Raw genomic sequence first — 16557 nt, 5'->3', positions numbered from 1 at the left:
GGGAAAAATTAGGAGTTAAGTTTTGGGGCATGTTAAATCTGAGATGCCTATTAGTCATTAAGTGCTGTTAAAAAGTAGCTGAATGGGGCTTCCCTGGTGGCGCAGTGGTTGAGAATCTGCCTGCCAATGCAGGGGACACGGGTTCGAGCCCTGGTCTGGGAAGATTCCCACATGCTGCGGAGCAACTAAGCCCGTGTGCCACAACTACTGAGCCTGCGCATCTGGAGCCTGTGCTCCGCAACAAGAAAAAGGCCGCGATAGTGAGAGGCCCGCGCACCGCGATGAAGAGTGGCCCCCACTTGCCGCAACTAGAGAAAGCCCTCGCACAGAAACGAAGACCCAACACAGCAAAAATTAAAAAAAAAAAAAAGTAGCTGAATATTCTTAGCTGAAGTATTATTCCTTGTTCAAAAGTTTTCAGTAGCACCCCATCCCCTAAGGAGCAACTCCACAGGTCTATCAGTGACATGTAAGACCTTTTTGGTTCTGGCCCCTGTATCTCTCACCATTCTCCCACACTCACACAATTTTCAGCCTATGAAACATTCTGCAGTTCCCCTGGCTCTTCTGTATGCCCCTCCTTCTGCCTAGAATGCTCTTCCCAGACCTCATCCACCTGATTCCTCATCAAGATAGCAGCTCCGTTATCACCTCCTATGTGAAGCCTTCCCTAACACCACTAGGCCAGCAGGGCAGCCTTGCCGTCGAAGTTCTAACAGGACCTATCCCATATCTGTTATTATAGTTACCACACCGTATTCCAATTACTTAGTTTATGTATCTGACATCCCCACTAGACTATACACATCTTGAGGAAAAAAATCAACATTTTTGTTGATTCCTCTATCTTGTTCTCTTTAGTGTGTCCTTCCATGCAGCAATTATGTTAGGAAAGATGAGGAACACAGAGTCATGAACGTTTTGGTTTATTTATGCTAGTTAGGACCATGCTAGCGGAAAAATGGTAGGAAGGGACCATGCCCAAGATGCTTTGAGCTTGCTGGCGAAACACGCTGTCTTTTATCAGCAATTCAGTCTTGCTTGTATCATCAGTCATTGTCCTCTGTGCACTTATCTCCCCAAATCAGGCCCATTTCTCTTTTATATTAACAAGATGGTCAAAACGGCACAAACTCTTAAAAAAATTTCTGCATACCTTTTGAATCTCTAAGACATGTTCATCTAATTTGATTATGCCAAACACCTTACCAACAAAACACGCAAAGTGTTCTTAAATATGAGTAACAATGCATATGACTTCTTACAAGATGCACTTCCTACACACGATTAACTATACCTTCGCATCTTCTCATCCCTCCTGATCAGTTCCACCCATAATTTTCCCATAGGATGAACACAGTGTATACCTATATTGTCTTCCCTAATCTAATTCCTTCACAGCATTTTTAAAACCTGAAATTATCTTGTTTAAGTCAATGATGGGAAGGGCCTTGTCTGTCAAGTTTGCTGTTTTATGACAGAGCCTAAAATAATGCTAAAAACTGAAAAAATATTTCTCTGTTGCATCCAAGCAAACAGTAACAACCATGCCCAGTCACTGCCCTCAGTGCCAACAGTGAAACTTTAAATGCTCTCACTATAGTTAAAAGAAAAAAGGGTGACAGGACACTCTAAGTCTCAGTTTTCTCATCTGTTAAAAAAGGTTGATAGGGACTTCCCTGGTGGCGCAGTGGTTAAGAATCCGCCTGCCAATGCAGGGGACACGGGTTCAAGCCCCGGTCCGGGAAGATCCCACATGCCATAGAGCAACTAAGCTCGTGCGCCACAACTGCTGAAGCCTGCATGCCTAGAGCCCATGCTCAGCAACAAGAGAAGCCACCACAATGAGAAGCCCGCGCACCGCAATGAAGAGCAGCCCCCGCTCGCAGCAGCTAGAGAAAGCGCACGTGCAGCAATGAAGACCCAATGCAGCCAAAAATAAATAAATAAAATAAATTTAAAAATAGAAAATAATTTATTGCTAAAAAATGCTAACTATCATCTGCCTTCAGCAAGTCATAATCTTTTTGTTGGTGGAGGGTTTGAAACATGATGAGAATTACCAAAATGTGACACAGAGACAACAAATAAGCAAATGCTATTGAAAAACTGGCACCCACAGACTTTGTCAACACAGGGTTGCCACAAACCTTCAATTTGTAAAAACAAAAACAAAAACAAACAAACAAAAAACGCAGTATCTGCGAAGTGCAGTAAAGTGAAGCACAACAAAATGAGGTAAGCCTATACACATTTTAGGGCTTCACTTATAAATAAGCTTGAACCAACACAGTGTATTCTTATTGTGAGGACTGAAGCATTTTTAGTATAACAAGCACAAGATACGTAGAAATGTTAAAGTGATAATTATTGATTTAAGAGCTAAAACTACAGAACTCTCAGAAGAAAACACAGAAGTACATCTTCATGATTTACTTGGGTTAGGCAAAGCCTTCTTAGATACTATATAAAAAGCACAGGCAACAAAAGAAAAAAAAAACGGACTCCATCATCAATAATAAGAACTCTTGGGCTTCCCTGGTGGTGCAGTGGTTGAGAGTCCGCCTGCCAATGCAGGGGACACGGGTTCGGGCCCTGTTCTGGGAGGATCCCACATGCCGCGGAGCGACTGAGCCCGTGAGCCACAACTGCTGAGCCTGCGCGTCTGGAGCCTGTGCTCCGCAACAAGAGAGGCCATGACAGTGAGAGGCCTGCGCACCGCAATGAAGAGTGGCCCCCACTTGCCGCAACTGGAGAGAGCCCTCGCACAGAAACGAAGACCCAACACAGCCAAAACTAAATAAATAAATAAATAAATTTTAAAAAGAAAAAAAAAATAATAATAATAAGAACTCTTGCGCTGCAAAGGGCACCATCAAGAAAGAAATCATTATCTGATCAGGGACTTGTCTCTAGAATATATAAAGAACTCTTACAACTCAATAATAAAAAGACAAACACAATGGAAAAAATGGGCAAAGGATCTGAATAGGTATTTCTCCAAAGAAGATACACAAATGACTAATAAGCACATGAAAAGATGATCAATGTCATTAGCCATTACAAAAATGCAAATCAAAACCATGATGATACTGCTTCACACCCACCAGGATGGCTAAAATTAAAAAAGACAGATAACAGAAAGAGTTGACAAGAATGCTGAGAAATCAGAACCCTCACACCTTGGTGGTGGGATTGTAAAATAGTGTAGCCACTTTGAAAAACAGTTCCTCAGCTCCTCAAAATGTTACATATGACCCAGAAATTCCAATCTTAGGTGTATACTCAGAGAACTGAAAACACATGTCCACACAAAAACTTGTACACAAATGTTCATAGTAGCATTATTCATAACACGCCAAATGTGGAAACAACCTAAATGTCCATCAACTGATGAATGGATAAACGAAATGTTATATATCCATATGTTACAGGTTGAATGGTGTCCCCCCCAAAAAAGATAAGTTGAAGTCCTAACCACCAGTACCTCAGAGTATGACCTTATTTGGAAATAGGGTCTTTGCAGATGTAATAAGTTAACATGAAGTCATACTGGAGTAGGGTGGGCTCCTCATCTACTATGACTGGTATCCTTGTTTTGTTTTTTTTTAACGGTATCAACTGCTTTTTATTGAGCACATATTAAGTACTTTCCATAAAATTCAATCTGCACCCTAACCTTAGAAGCTACATGTTTTTATTTTTTATTTTTTTAATAAATTTATTTATTTATTTTTGGCTGTGTTGGGTCTTCGTTTCTGTGCGAGGGATTTCTCTAGCTGCAGCGAGCGGGGGCCACTCTTCATCGCGGTGCGCAGGCCTCCCACTATCGCGGCCTCTCTTGTTGCGGAGCACAGGCTCCAGACGCGCAGGCTCAGCAGTTGTGGCTCACGGGCCCAGTTGCTCCACGGCATGTGGGATCTTCCCAGACCAGGGCTGGAACCTGTGTCCCCCGCACCGGCAGGCAGATTCTCAACCACTGCGCCACCAGGGAAGCCCTACATGTTTTTATTATTCCCATTTTTCAAACAGAGACAGAAGCTCAGAACCTAAGAGTGGTGACTCAAGTGGGTAACTCAGCTAAATGAGTGGATTCTGATTCTGGATGCATGGCTTCCAAAGCCAGTGTTTGTAATCCTAAGGCTCCTGTGCCTCAAACTCTGCTCTGCTGGCATTGGCTGGAGGGAGCCAGGATGAGCCCTCTAAGGGTTAGGCCTTCCAAACAGGAGCCACCAAGCCTGGTGTCTCATCTGTCTCTCAGTTTAGCCTGACTGGTATCCTTATAAGATGGCTATGTGAAGATACAGACACACAAGGAGAATGCCATGTGCTATGAAGGCAGATACTGGGGTTATGCAGCTACAAGCCAAAGAATGCCAAACATTGCTAGCAAACCACCAGAAGCTAGGAAGAATCAAAGAAGAATTTTTCTCTACAGGTTTCAGAAGGAGCATGGCCCTGCCAATATCTTAATTTTGGACTTCTAGCCTCCAGAACTGAGACAATAAATTTCTGTTGTTTTAAGCCACCCAGTTTGTAGTATTCTGTTATGGCAGCCCTAGAGAACTAATATACTATATAATGGAATATTATTCAACCATAAAAAGAAATGAAGTACTGATACATGCTACAACATGGACAAACCTTGAAAATATTATGCTAAGTGGAGGAAACCAGACACACAAGATTACTTATTATTAATAAGTAATCTTAAGTATTAATAATTACTTATGATTCCATTTATATGAAATGTCCAGGATAGGCAAATCTATAGATGGAGAGTGTATTAGTGGTTGCCTAGTGCTTGGGGGGTGAGGGGAGCAGAATGATGAGGGACTACTAACGGATATAGGGTTTCTTTTGGGGGGTGATTAAAATGTTCCGAAATTAATTATAGTGCTAACTGCACAACTCTGTAAATATATTAAAAATCATTGAATTGTACATTTTAAACGGGTGAATTGTATGGTATATGAAATATATCTAAATAAAGCTGTTTTTAAAAAAAATAATTACGAAAGAAAGTAACAGGGTGCATGACAGAGAGAGAGGAGTAGGGACACCGGAAATAGAGCATTAGGGAAGAGTTGCTATATGAAGTAATGTGTGAAATTTGAGCTGAAACCTTAACAATGAGGACAGCTGTGAGAAGAGCATTCCAGGCAGAGGAAATGGGACAAATTTCCTTGAGTGAGAATGGGCTTGGCACATCTGAGGAACAGAAAGGCAAATATGGCTAGAGTATAAGTGACGTAGAGAGTGGTATGGGATGAAACTGGTAGACAGGCAGGGGCTAGACAGCGTATTAATTCCATAAAAATTATAGGAAATAATTCCATAAAAATTATAGCTACAGTAAAATTGCCGGCAACTTTATTTCATCTCCAGTCCTCAATATGCACCTTTAATCTCAATAGGCTTACATAGTAACAGTTAACTCATTTCATATTTAAACATCTATAACCATAACAAATAATTACTCTTATGGGTGTCTAATCCCAAAGTTACCTAAACCTGTTAGGTTTGGGCCAGGACTGGTCTCAGCAATGGCAATCTCAAATAGTCAAAATCAGTCTGAACCCATCCCTGGGCCAAGAGTTTCAGGTCTTGAAGGCATAAACATCACAGTCAAAATTAAACTCCTGGATCTGCCAAACAGTAACCCAAATCAAGCCAAATCAACCCATTCTAGAGATCAGGAATTTTTTTTTAAGACTCACAGAATGTTCCTATGACTCAAGGAATAGGGAAAAACCAAACCACCTTTAGGAATAAAGCAAACAAAATGAGTATTTAACTCAATATATGTTAACAGGCTCTCAGCCTGTTCACCAATTCCTACCCATTGGACATAGACAACACCTGCACATTTTCAGGTGAAGAAATTCCGAAGTTAATTCAAAAGCCTGCCCCTTCCATTTTGGCCCCAGGTCGGACTACAAGTTTCAGCAAGGAAAGGTGATAGGGCAAAATTCAAGAAGGGCAATGCTCTGTCATCCTGAACATTCCCTTTTTAGTTTCACTTAAATAGTTCTACCCTGTCTTATACTGTTACACAGCTGTGTCAAACACCTGTTGACCTCATTATGGAAGTTATTTCAGTAACACCCAGAGATGGGCCTAAGGAGCACATGTGAAAATGTAATGAAGATGTTTAAGATAACAGACATATAAATCTGAGATGTAAACAGAATTGGCTAGCCCATTTAATAAATTAGAAATAACAAAGTGATGTTAACCAGAGGGCAAGGCTACAAATAAATTCAGTAAACATATCACCACACATTTGTATACAAGTCCACTTATCTCCTAAATAATAGACAAAAGCATTAAAGGTAGTAAAAAAAGGTATTCTTTCCCATTCCCCCTCAGGGTGGGTGAGGTGTGGGTTCTAACCTAGAGACTATCTGTAAAGCTAACAGAGCAAAAGAAAACAAACAAACAAAACCAAAAATTCCAATCAGATTAAAATTAGTAATAAATTGTACTTACTGTTTGGCCTGATTAACATGAACTCCTAGTGTATAGCTCAGCCATTTGTATGTCACCTGCAAGAAGAAGGAGTTTTATTTTAATGTTTTATTAGATGACTCCAGAGTGCAGGTCAGTCCCAAGGGCTCCTAAAGATTCTTACTCCTAGATGATTAAGCCTTATAAATTACATTAGATGCCACCCCAGTTTTGCCAAGAACCATACACCTAGGCAGGTAGGACTCAGATATTTATCTTACAAATACTAAGAAGTCTGTATCACAGATTAATGCAAGAATCTAAAAAGAAAGGCTGAATATACATAGAAAAAAAAATCTCATTTTTCTCACACTCCTTGTTTTACTAAGGCCCTTTTTTTCACATTCTGTCCTTTTTTGGGGCCACCACCAAAAACTATCCTCAAACTCACCCAGAAGCTAGGTTACTTTGGAGTGTATAACTCAGAAACTTCTGAGGAAAGTTGCAGCCATACAAACATTAAAGGGCACAGGTGGTGCAGGGGTCAGGGAATGAGTGAAGTTGTTGAATACTGTATCAAGAGGTTAGACTGGGAACTACTGGCATCAAGCTTTGATCTTCCTTCCATCCTTCGTTGAACTCTCCTGTCATTTGCCACCTCCTTATAACCTGTCACCCTCCTCTCAAAGTCTTCCAATTCTAAACGCTGAGTTTCCAATAATTAGAAGACTTATATAGGTTAGGCAAAGGCAGTGTGATGTAGAGGAAAGCACTAGCAAAAGAGACAGACCTAGGCTGGAAAACTGATTATCCCTTACTAACCACAAATAAATTATTTGGTCCCTCTGCTTCAACTGCCTTTTCTAGGGATACTTCCACCGACCTCCAGGTGGGTCACTGTAGAGACTAAACGCAATAATGTGTATCCAAAGCTCACAGTAGGCACTCAGTCATCACGATTCGCGAAGCGCTCTCACATCCATCGTCTCACTTGATCTTTACTCCAACCCTGTGAGGCAGGCCAAGCCTGTATCAATACCAAACTTCCAGGAGGAGGAAACCAACTGACGGCCGGAAGGTTACATGTCACTTAACCCGGTCAAAACACAATTTCCTCAACTGAAAACTTGAGACTTCAAACGCCAACCACGTCGTCAGACAAGTGTAGAGACGCCTTAGAAACACTATCAACCAATGTTCCTCCCCGCCCCCCCGCCCCCGACCTCCGGGGCCCCGGGCCTGTGCACAGAACCCAGCACGCCCACCCTAAGGACGCGGATTTGCGCGCGAGCCACAGGTCCTCCCCGGCGAGTTCTCGCTCGCCCTGGGGCACCAGGCGTGGGGACCGTGTCCCCTGGGCCAGTCCCCACGCGGCACACGCAGACGCGTCAAGGCCCCCGCCGCCCTCGCTGGGCCCAGGACCCCAGTCGCACGCCCGCATTCCCCAAATCCTAGCTCCTCACGATCTTGTTCTGGTCCGTGACGAACTCGTCTATATTTTCCAGATAAAACTGGTCCGCCATGGTGCCGCTGCGCCGGACCCGCAGCCTCCGAGCTCCCCTGGCCACCACAACTGCAACTCCCGCCGGCGGGAAACGTCTTTCCTCCCTCGCAGGTCCCGGGTCGTTTCCCACAGCAACGGAGGCGACGCGCTACGGCGGCCGCCCGAGGGTCAAACTAGTCTCGGAGACGGCGCAGGCTGAGCGAAGCGGAGCTAATAGGAGCGGACGGAAGTGAGGTCCTAGCGGCGCAGGCGTGCTCTGGAAGGGCTGAGTGTAGAGCCCTAGTTTCAAATCCCAGCTCTGCCTCTTAGTGAGTGACCCAGGGCAAAATACCTCACCTCTAGGAACCACAGTCTTTCCAACTCTAAATTGATAAAATAATCCTTACCTTTGCATACATTTATTCAACAAATATTTATTAAGTACCCAGTCTATTCCAGGCACTTCTTAGGCACTGGGACATAGCAGTGAACAATAAAGACAGAAATAAACAAGTATTTTAGTAAAGTCCTGCCAGCTGGGATAAAGTACTGCCTGCTATAATCTCTCAGAATTGAGAAATCAGGGAAAGTTTTCCAGAGAGGATGAGAGAGGGGGAGTATTTGCTGGGAAGAGAATAGTTTTCATTATGGTTGGAATGCCGGGAGAAAAGGACAATGAGGAGGGATGAGACCGAAGAAGCCAAATCATGCTATGCCTACAAGGTTGTGTGAAGGGGCACGTGCACTTTATTCTCAAGAAAAGTTTTCGAATTGGGGAATTTCAGCTAAAATTTCTCCTAACATCAGCTAAAAAACCATTCAGCAGAAGCCAGTGTATTTCAGTAGGGCAGCATAGTGGATAATGGAGCAGGCTCTAGAGTTAGACCCTGGATTTGAATCCTGGTTTTGATATTTGTGTGTGAACTTAGGTAAGTTATTTAACCACTGCAAGCCTGTTTCCCCACCTACAAAATGGAAATAGTGGGACTTCCCTGGCAATCCAGCGGTTAAGACTCTGCCTTTCCAGTGCAGGGGGCGCGGGTTTGATCTCTGGTCAGGGAACTAAGATCCTACATGCCTCAAAGCCCGGCCAAAACATTAAAAAAAAAAAAAGATGGAAGTAGCAATAGCACCCATTTCAAATGTTTGTTGCAACATGCATTCATTCAAGACATAGTTAGCAAAAGCCTAGTAAGGGCCAGGCACTGTCCTGGGTACTGGGGCCCTGGGGATACAGCTGTGATCAATAACACACAGAGCCTGTTCACATGTAGCTTACATTTTCTTGGAGATTTTTAAGTGAGGGACGGTAGCAGCTTAAAATAGGATCGTACGTACTGGAAATTGAGAACTGAGTAACTTGGGTTTTCTTTGAGTCAGCAAAAACTGCTAATGAATTAGATGAGTGGAGTATGAGAAAGACAGTAATCAAGGAAAATGCCTAGATTTGGAACCTAAATCTTTAGGTTAATGGTGATGCCTTTGACTACTGAGATATGAAGACTGAGAGAAAGAGCAGATGAGAAAATTTAAGAATTTTATTTGGCCAGAGTTATAAACAGGATAATATACATATACCCCTCATGCCATGCCTGCACACAATGAAATCAACAATTAGTATCTGTACTTGGAATTGGCAAATAATAAAATGACTAAAGTTAGAAAACAACAACAACAAAAAAACAGTTATTACGTTACTATATACCAGGCACACTGTACCAGGCTTTCAGAGTGAGATTTCATTTGATTCTCATAGAATCCCTGCAAATGGATTGTGTTTGTCCATATTTTATAGACTAGATTGCTGAGGCTCAAGAGAGGAGACACGGATTTTCCAGGTCACAGGGTTAAGTGGTAGTACTGGAACTGGAACTCATTTCTAGTCATTGCTCCACAGGATTGGAAAAGAAGTCAAAATTGACCAAAGAAGAGTCTTGATACTACCTCCCTGCCTAAAGGGAGCAGATGATAATACTTATAGACTACCTGGCCCAACATGGTCCTAGGTCTGCCAATATTAAAAGAGTTGCATATCTTTTAGAAGCTAGATTCGTGGTTGTCTTTCGGAAGATAGAAACTGAAAGGGAGTAGGAGGAGGCTTCTGAGAAAAAGGTAATGTTCTGGTTCTGGATCTGTGTGCTAATCCCATGGATATGTCAAGTCTGTGAAAATTTGAACTGTACACTTTTGATATATATGGTTTTCTATATGTATGTTTACATCTATAAAAAGTTTAAATGATTATTCAGGAAATCTTTAACTACTGTGCCAGGTCTTCTCAAATCAGTAAAACAGAAAATAGGTACAGGTAAGGATGGGTATTAGAAAGGATGGGTTCAGTCTTAACCTTGGAAAAAAGAAAAGAGATTCTGGGAAGAAAGGATAAGGGACAAATGGACCCCAGGCAAGACAGTAATGGAATTATCAAGTTAAGATAAATGATCAAAGGCATCTCCAAGACTGGGTTGGAATAATGAGACTAGAAAGGAATGACCACCGGCTATGCCCGGGAGGGGGCAGGTTGGGAGTTGGGCTTGTACATTAAGGGCAGGGAGCTGGAGGGGGAAGGGAAAGCTCTACTGCTTATGTCTGAGGCCTACCCAGCCTTGAACATTCCTACCTCAGGGGAGGGTAGCTGACTGGAAAGCACGTGGGCTTTGGAAATACATTTTTCTTTTAAAAAGCAAGCAAAGCAAACAAACAAAAACCTAGGCTTGAATCCCAGCTTCACCACTTTCTAGCTGCGTGGCCTTGGGCAAATCATTTAACCTCTCTAGTCCTCACTTTCATCATCTTTAAAGAAGGGACAGTGATATGCAGTGATGTTCTGATAAATGATTAAGAACCAATTTACCAAATAAAAAAAGCCCTGATTTGTAGTGGTTGCCAGCTTCTGTGGTGTAAATATTCCCACCATAGCAGATTCCAAACTACAGATAGTGACATCACAGAATGCAGAGTCAGGAAGAGATGCACACTATCACACCATTATTTCCACTGTACAGATACAATAAGCAAATAACCTCAAGAGCATAGATGATAGTAAAATGTAGTAATATAATTGAGAAATAAGATTTGAATATTATCTTTGTTTTTAATATAATTTATTTAATAGTAAGTTATGTAATTTAATTTTTAGTAACAGCTCTGTTTAACAAGTGACTTGCAAACTTTCTGAAACTTTAACGTTCAGCTCTCATAAGCAAGTACATGCCATCTCTAGCACATTACTATAAATATAATTTAACTTGCATGATTGAGGGGATTGAAGGAAACATGTTCTGTGCCTGGCAGATAGCTAAGTGCTCTAAAAATGGTAACTATTATTATATAACTAACACTTGCATACAACTAACTATATGCCAGACTCTGTTCCAAGTGCTTCACAAATAGTAACCCATCTAACCTCCATAAGAGTCCTAGAAAATAAGGTGTATTGTTAGCCCCTTTTTCCAGGTAAGTAAACATTGGCACAGAGAGGTTAAGTAACTCGCCCAAGATCACAGAGTAAGTGGCAAAGCCAGAATTATAACCCAGGCAGTCTGGCTCCAACATCCATGATCTTAAACGTTTGTATTTTGCTGCCTCATTATTAGTTTACAACTGCATATAGGAAAATAATAAGTACTGTGAAAGTCTAATACACTTTATTGCAGAATTTTGGAATCCCTGTGCACATCAGTCAAGTGAGAATTGCTTTCAGTGGAAGCCAAGTAACAAATGATATATGTTGAGTATCTAAAGGATGTGGGAATATAGAGTCCAGGTAAACAGGAGTTAATCTTAGAAGTTTTCAAGGCAATTGTTGCAGGGGGGGAACAAGGTGGAGGGAGGAAAGTTGGTGTGGGGGGGGAATGGATCTTTGATTAGGTTTATGGAGGAAACCACAGCCAGCAAATGCCAGTGTACAAGCCTAGGACTGTGGTCAGGAGATTAGTGTTTTTCTAAATAATGCCTGAAAGCTTAGTTCTAGGGTCAAAAGTAAATCAGAAAAGAAAGGAGCGCTCTGCACTTTCACGCCCATAAATCATAGGTGTGAAACTCCTTCAGCTCATGTGCATCACTGGAATGTTAATAACTATCATTTATTGAGCACCTACCATGTTGTGGGGACCTTGCAGAGAATGACTCATTTAATCCTCAAACAACCCTGTTAAATTCTATTATCCCTTCACCAAAAAAGGACCCAAATTTGAAATCAATTTTATGTTGTTGATAGGAAGAATGAATGGGAAATGATTTCATATAAGTTCCAAGACAAGTTTTGCTTAAACTAATAACTAAGTAGGATTTTAGAACTGGCCTCCTTCTAATATAATAACAACAACTTCACCAGCATCTAATAGGTTCTCAGTGATGTTTATTGACTTAAATTCAATTACACTGAAGGAAGTGAGATTTGAGGGGGAAAAACACTGGATTAAGACACAAGGTGATCTGAGACAGTGTTCACTCTTACTTATCATTCTTGGAGTGTGGAAAGTGTACAGACACCATGCTAGGCCTTTTACTTTAATATTCTCATTTAATCTTCAAAATAATTCTATATACTAAATAAATATTATTACTTACCTACTATTATCCCTGTTTTACAGATGAAGAAACTGGAGCTCAGAGAGGTTAAGTAACTTGCCCCAAACCATCCAGGTAATAAGTGGTGGAGATAGGTTTCCACCCAGGTGTGCCCAGAGCCCATGCTCAAACACTGTGGTTGTCTTTGGAGGAGAGCATTGGACTGATTTTTATTCTTTTCCTTATTTTATTGTTTTCTGTGCATCTTTGAATTTTTATGAGTCATTTTTACAAGTATCATTTTTATTGTTAGAAAAAAATGAACATATTTTCACTTTGAAGAAAAAGTGCATTTAGCAACGTAAAATTAACTCATCTTCCTACTCCAGGCATGGTGTTTTCCCTATTTGAAATGTAAAAGGCGAATCTCCCAAAAGGAAAAGTACCACCATTCCTTCCTTCACCTCAAATGCTGCTTCTTTTAATAAGACAACTCACTCCCTATTCCTTAAGGATGAGGCTTAAGATTAGTTTTAAGAACACGAGCAGTTCTGGGGATGGCAGTGTCAGGTGATACCAGCAGTGGGAGCCATAGCATCAAGGCTCCATGTCTCAAAACAGAACCTAAGGTTGATGTTAGAAATAGAAGACTGACCCTCCTCTTCATCCCACTTTACCCCAGAAATGATTGGCTTCGGAGAGTCTAATGATTCTGACAGAGCGTGGGGTGGGAAATCTGGACAGGGCTCAATATTGGGAGGGAATGAGGAGCCGTCAGCCTGTACGTGGGCAGGATCCCCAGACCGCAAGCAGGGGAAGAGGGCCTGTAAGAGCAGCTCAGGAGCCCCACCAGCTGGCTGGGCTTCAGGGCTGCTATAGGTCTCTGGGGGATAGCATTCCAGTCAGGGTAACGGGTTAGAACAAAGGAGAATAAGATTAAGAATTATGACTCGGAGGCCACATAACTGTCCAAGGGCCACTCCAGAGTCCCAGAGGCCCAGGACTTATTAACACCAAGGTATTTAGCATTAGATCATTCGTACATTCATTCATCAAACGTTACTAAAGGTCTCCTACCTACTAGACCCTGTGTGACCAATGGGAACACAGCATGGTCTTCATCCCTGGGGATTTTAGAGTTGGGGGGAAATAAACAGCAATACAGTGCAAGGGAAGCACAGGGTGCCATGTGAACCCACAGGAGGCAACCAACCCAGCCTGAGGATCAGAAGAAATGTGGTCTTGGGTTTCCAGGATTAGATACCGCGTAATCCCTCCTCTCACTTTAGGCAAAATATAAAAGAAATGAACTCAGGGTGCTGCCATTTTTATAGTTTTTAACAACGCAAAACACACCTGTATTTCCTCTTAAAAAAAAAAAAAAAGAGCTGTTTTATGAGAATACATATACCTTGTGCAGACTGTCCTGTGGAATGTACAGCCACCAAGGCCAGGACACATCAACCTTCCTGACAGCTGGGGAGTCAGGAGCCCAGGGGACGGTGAGATAAGGCTCCAGGTGCTGTTTCAAAACACTTTATCAGTTCTGTAAAAATCAATGTAAAACCCCTCAGTTATCAAAACAAGGTGGATGAGGCAAGAGGACACTCAGACACTGGTTCCCTTGTTTCATACCCACGGCACCGAACCACACCTCCCCCCAGCCCACACTCACACCCCAGCCCGTTCATCCCTCAGCTCAGCCACCGGAGGCTCACGGTGCCATCTTTGTTGCCGCAGACATTCAGAAGAACAGGAGGACCTCACCCCCGCCCCATCTTGCAGTTGCTTTGTACATTGTTTTCCTTTGTCCATTCCCTTGAGGGCTGGAAGGGGGCTGGGGGTGGAGGGGATGCTGAAGGTAAAAGTTAATTGGAAATTGGCTATGAGAAGTTTTGTCTCAAGCATATCATTTCTGAATTATTAAAATTGGGGGCAGGGGGCATTGGCTTTCAGGGCTGAAAAGAAGCATATGATCCTTCTCTTACAGACCATTGCTCTCTGGCTCCCAAACCCTGCTGGGTGGGAATACTTCCTGAGGAAACGCTGTGTGGCTTCAGCTTTAGTTTCCGGTGAAGAAGGGGCAGAGGCCATTCTAGACACAGTCCTGATGGAGTGGGCTGCTCTCTTTGCTCAGTCTGTCTCCTGACATCGCTGCTTCTCTCTCTATGACTATTCTGTTTTCTTCTTTGGCTTAACCACTGTCTCTACTTCCTCAGAATTTCCGTTTAAACACAGCCATAGGTTGCCATGGCTCATCTCTCCCACTGCCTCCAGTTTTTGCCCGTCACTACAGATTTTCTCAACAATTCCCCATTTTGTAATTCCTAAATTGTTGAACCTGATATGCTCAGCTTATCTCAGGCTTTTGTTTCTTTTAAATCTCAGATTAGCAATATCTTTCTCAGGATACTGAGCAGCCAGTGGAAAGATTCCTCTGGGCTAATTGCTTCTTCATTCACTCTCCAGTTGTTGATTGAGTTCCTTCTATGAGCTGACTATGTCTGTGAGCTACGATAGAATACAAGAGACATGTGGCCCTGGATGGAAACAGAGAAGTTGACGAAAAGTTACGAGATCATGGTATGAGAGGAAACAAACAGTGTGCACCCATCGGAGATGTCCGGTAGACTGTGGGGTATGCCTGCGCCCAGATGCAGAACCAGAGTGGGGACCCACACATGTAGATGGGAACTGAAGCCACTGGAGGGGATTAGATGAACCAGGGACAGAGCCAAAGGCAGAACCCCAGGGAACATCAGCAGTTAAGGGACACATGAAGGAGAAAAGGCCTAAAAAGAGAACTGAGAGGGAGAAGGAGCACTTAGAGGGTTCAAAGTGGAAACAAGAGGAGAAGTGAGTTTGAAGGAGGAATTTCTGACAGTGTCAAATGCTTCCCCAAAGTAGCGCTGGGTAGGGATTGAGAGGAATGCATTGGATTTGGCAATTAGGGGGCCTCTGGTGACACTGGCCAGAGGAGTGAGCGGCACAAAAGCCAGATTGCAGTGAGTTAAGGAGTGAGGAAGAGTGAAAAAAGGAACTGAAGATAGAGGGTAGTGACAACGTTGGCCAACTAAGTCTGTGAAACAGAGAGGTGGGTGGGGGTGAGGGTGGTCATGAATTTCACAACACGTCTGCCTAAGCAACAGGGGTGGGAGGTGGTGATGGGTGTTAGTCTGAGAAGGAAGTATGATAGGCATTCTGGGGTCCTTTCTACGTAGAAGGTCCTCAGTCAGGGGTGCCTCAGAAACTGCAGGCCTGAATCTGCAGGAGGAGAGCATGTGGTAGATCCTCGGTTCCCGTGGAATGGGGATTTTTCAAAAGTCTTTTCATCCCTGGATTCCCAGCACCCAGCGTGGTCATAGCTGGCATGGCGTAGGCCCTTAGCAAATATTTGTTGACTGATAACTGAATGGCAGAATGAGTAGATGGATGGATGAATGGAATTGAATTAAATATTGTTCTGCTCTATAATCCCTTTTGTTGATTTACAGAACATTGTGGAAGGTGTTGTCTTTCCTTTCCCTCCACCACTGAAATTGTTACATAGTCTTGTTATCAGGGGGAGCATTACTGATAAGTTAACTGGGGAGATTCAGCTGCCTTCAAAGGCCCAGTGATCAGAAATAGGGGGAGAGGAATGACCTCTTATGGACAAAAGTCAGGACCAAGTCCAGATCCTAAACAAGCTTGAGAGTTGCAAAGAGCACTGCTGCTGAAGACCCTGAAGGGAGGCTCCATGCATTCCTATATGTACAATCTTTATAGACAGGATTTTACCTAGTAAACACTCCATACATTTTGGGTTGACTAATTTGAAGTATCTTACCTTTCAATATTTTCTTCCAAGACTCTAGAGAGTAAGAGACAAAATCAGATGGTAGACTCCCCCCAGACGAATTCTCCTCATTTCCCCTTTCTCTGTCTGATGAGGAAATGCCTCCATCACCCTTCTGATCTCCCTGGACCTGCCCTATTTCAGACCCTCCTTATCATCAGTCTTTTTTTTTTTTTTTTAACTTGTTTTTCGGCTTATAAAGGAAATCATGCTCATCTACATCTTCTCTAGCCTGATCTCTGTTCCAATCTGCCCCCGCCCCCCACTCCAGTCC

The 16557-nt window shown here is 42.7% G+C and overlaps 1 protein-coding gene across 4 annotated transcripts in view; it reads right to left on the bottom strand.

Moving 5' to 3' along the window:
- The window catches only part of POLD3 (DNA polymerase delta 3, accessory subunit), a 48079-nt gene extending 33991 nt beyond the window's left edge, over window positions 1-14088 (bottom strand). The window contains exons 1-2 of one of the 4 annotated variants that reach the window (XR_014231752.1): window positions 7914-8110; window positions 6493-6548 (exon numbers count right to left, since the gene is read on the bottom strand). Coding sequence is in view for 2 of the 4 variants with exons in the window: in XM_082343184.1 (XP_082199310.1) it covers window positions 6493-6548; window positions 7914-7973 (116 nt within the window). In the remaining 2 variants the exon portion in view is untranslated. Of the gene's footprint in view, window positions 1-6492; window positions 6549-7913; window positions 8111-13856 lie in introns of those variants that run through there. The other 3 variants (XM_082343186.1, XM_082343184.1, XM_082343185.1) reach the window with 3 other exon arrangements.
- Window positions 14089-16557: the final 2469 nt, after the last annotated feature.

The sequence above is a fragment of the Balaenoptera borealis genome (genome assembly GCF_965194805.1).
Source record: "Balaenoptera borealis genome assembly, chromosome: 11".
Classification (NCBI taxonomy): Eukaryota; Metazoa; Chordata; class Mammalia; order Artiodactyla; family Balaenopteridae; genus Balaenoptera; species Balaenoptera borealis.
The sequence above is the reverse complement of the archived record's forward strand: the minus strand, read 5'-3'. Positions and strand labels throughout refer to the sequence as shown.